This window comes from Morone saxatilis, unplaced genomic scaffold (assembly GCF_004916995.1).
Source record: "Morone saxatilis isolate NCDOM2014 unplaced genomic scaffold, NCSU_SB_2.0 Contig21, whole genome shotgun sequence".
Classification (NCBI taxonomy): Eukaryota; Metazoa; Chordata; class Actinopteri; family Moronidae; genus Morone; species Morone saxatilis.
Window position 1 is genome coordinate 8562673 of NW_023339774.1, and position 1735 is coordinate 8564407.

Here is a 1735-nt window from a genome sequence, read left to right on the forward strand (position 1 = left end):
GTACATGGGGCACCAGCTCTACTAAGTGAGCAACCATAGTGTCCCAAGAGATGTTTTTCTCTTTAAGCAATCATTCTGTAATGTCTATTTATTAGCTAAGCATTTATCATTAATACAGTTGCATGTATACAATTGTGTTGCGCGATTTAAGTGGTGCTCCATCAATTTTCAGTAGGGAGCACCAGTGCCACTCGTGGAAGAAGTCATATATAGTTATATATGCAGTATTATAATAATGAGATTTAGTTTACCCTTGTCTTGCTATTCACATGAGCCTGCTGCTGCAGAAGGAACTTCACCATCTTGATGTTGCCATAGTGACAGGCCACATGAAGGGGTGTGTAGCCCATCTAAGACAAGGAAAGAGAGACAGTTGGATGTTGTTCAGTAGCTTCACGAACACCTTCTTATAGACAGCTTGAACGTAAACGTGGCACAAACTGAGAAAATGATTATGTATTAATTTAAAATAAGCACAACCTACTTTTCTAAAATACATTTTTATATTGTATTATTAGATACTGAATAGATTTTATACAAACTATACTTAACTCTAATGGACTAATGTGACAAGACCACATGATGTAAATTAAATATTCATAGATTATCATTAATTTCTTTAACAAAGGGATTAAATGACATAAAATTGTTATCCACTTCTTCATTCCCAGTTAGACTTCTATTGGTTTCAAGCTAGCCACATGGAAAACCTCAGACTCTGAGATGAATAATGTATTGATATTGTCAATAACAGAAAATCCCAATGACTTTGACAACACATTGAAGGTCTGGATCAGATTCTAAAATCCTGAGACTAATATCTGACTGTCCTGTAGTTAAATTACAATGCTGTTTCCATCAGCAAAGTCCAATAACTAATTCAGTGTCATATTTTAACTGAATGTCAGCCAATAATACCTATCCTATTATTCTTTGTACCAGTGGAGGTGGGGTAACTTACCCGTGAAGCAGCATAAACGGAGGCTCCTTGTTTGACCAATGTGTCTGCGATTCCCACGTGACCTTCTTGAGCCACAAGATGAAGAGGGGTCAATCCATTCTAACAGACAGAAAGAATGGACAGCAGAGATGAACACTATACCTTCCTAAAACAGCATCTTCAAAGTATGTTGATTTTGGTGGATGTAATATAGTCTAATGACCACACTACTTTTTTGAAAAATTATTTTTGAAGGTGAGTTAGATCAATTTCACTCTATTTTAATATTATACCTTGTTTCCCAGATTCACATTGGCCTGTTTAGAGATGAGCAAGGCCACAATGTCGGGCCGCCCTTCCTGTGCAGCCAGGTGCAGGGGCGTGATGCCTTGGAGGGACTCCACGTTGGGTGTTGCCCCATTCTGCAGCAGACAACTGGCCACCTCCATCTGGTTCTGCTTGGCCGCTATGTGCAGGGCAGTGTAGCCATTCTGAAGCGAGAAACAAGGACATACAGGCACACACAAGAATTGGTATTGCTTTTCTTAACGCTGTTAATCTCATTTTAGATTGAAACTTGAATGCTGCAATGAGAGCAACACTGAAAAGTAGTCATGTAAATTACTGTATGTTCAAGTATCACAGACTGTTTTGGTATGTGAATCGGTGATAGGGTTGGCATGCTGTGTTGGCCTGCCTGTGTGCACACGCATATGTGAGCATCTTACTCGGGCAGTGCTGTGTGCAGATCCTCCCTTGCTGACCAGGAGTTTAACAACATCCAGGTTGTTGTGA

At 39.6% G+C, this 1735-nt stretch overlaps 1 protein-coding gene across 1 annotated transcript in view; it reads right to left on the reverse strand.

The window, feature by feature from the left end:
* Positions 1-1735, reverse strand: part of ank1b (ankyrin 1, erythrocytic b) — a 63606-nt gene that overhangs the window by 22619 nt on the left and 39252 nt on the right. The window contains exons 16-19 of the mRNA XM_035668293.1: positions 1669-1735; positions 1234-1431; positions 962-1060; positions 252-350 (exon numbers count right to left, since the gene is read on the reverse strand). Of these exons, the coding sequence (XP_035524186.1) occupies positions 252-350; positions 962-1060; positions 1234-1431; positions 1669-1735 (463 nt within the window). The remainder of the gene's footprint in view (positions 1-251; positions 351-961; positions 1061-1233; positions 1432-1668) is intronic.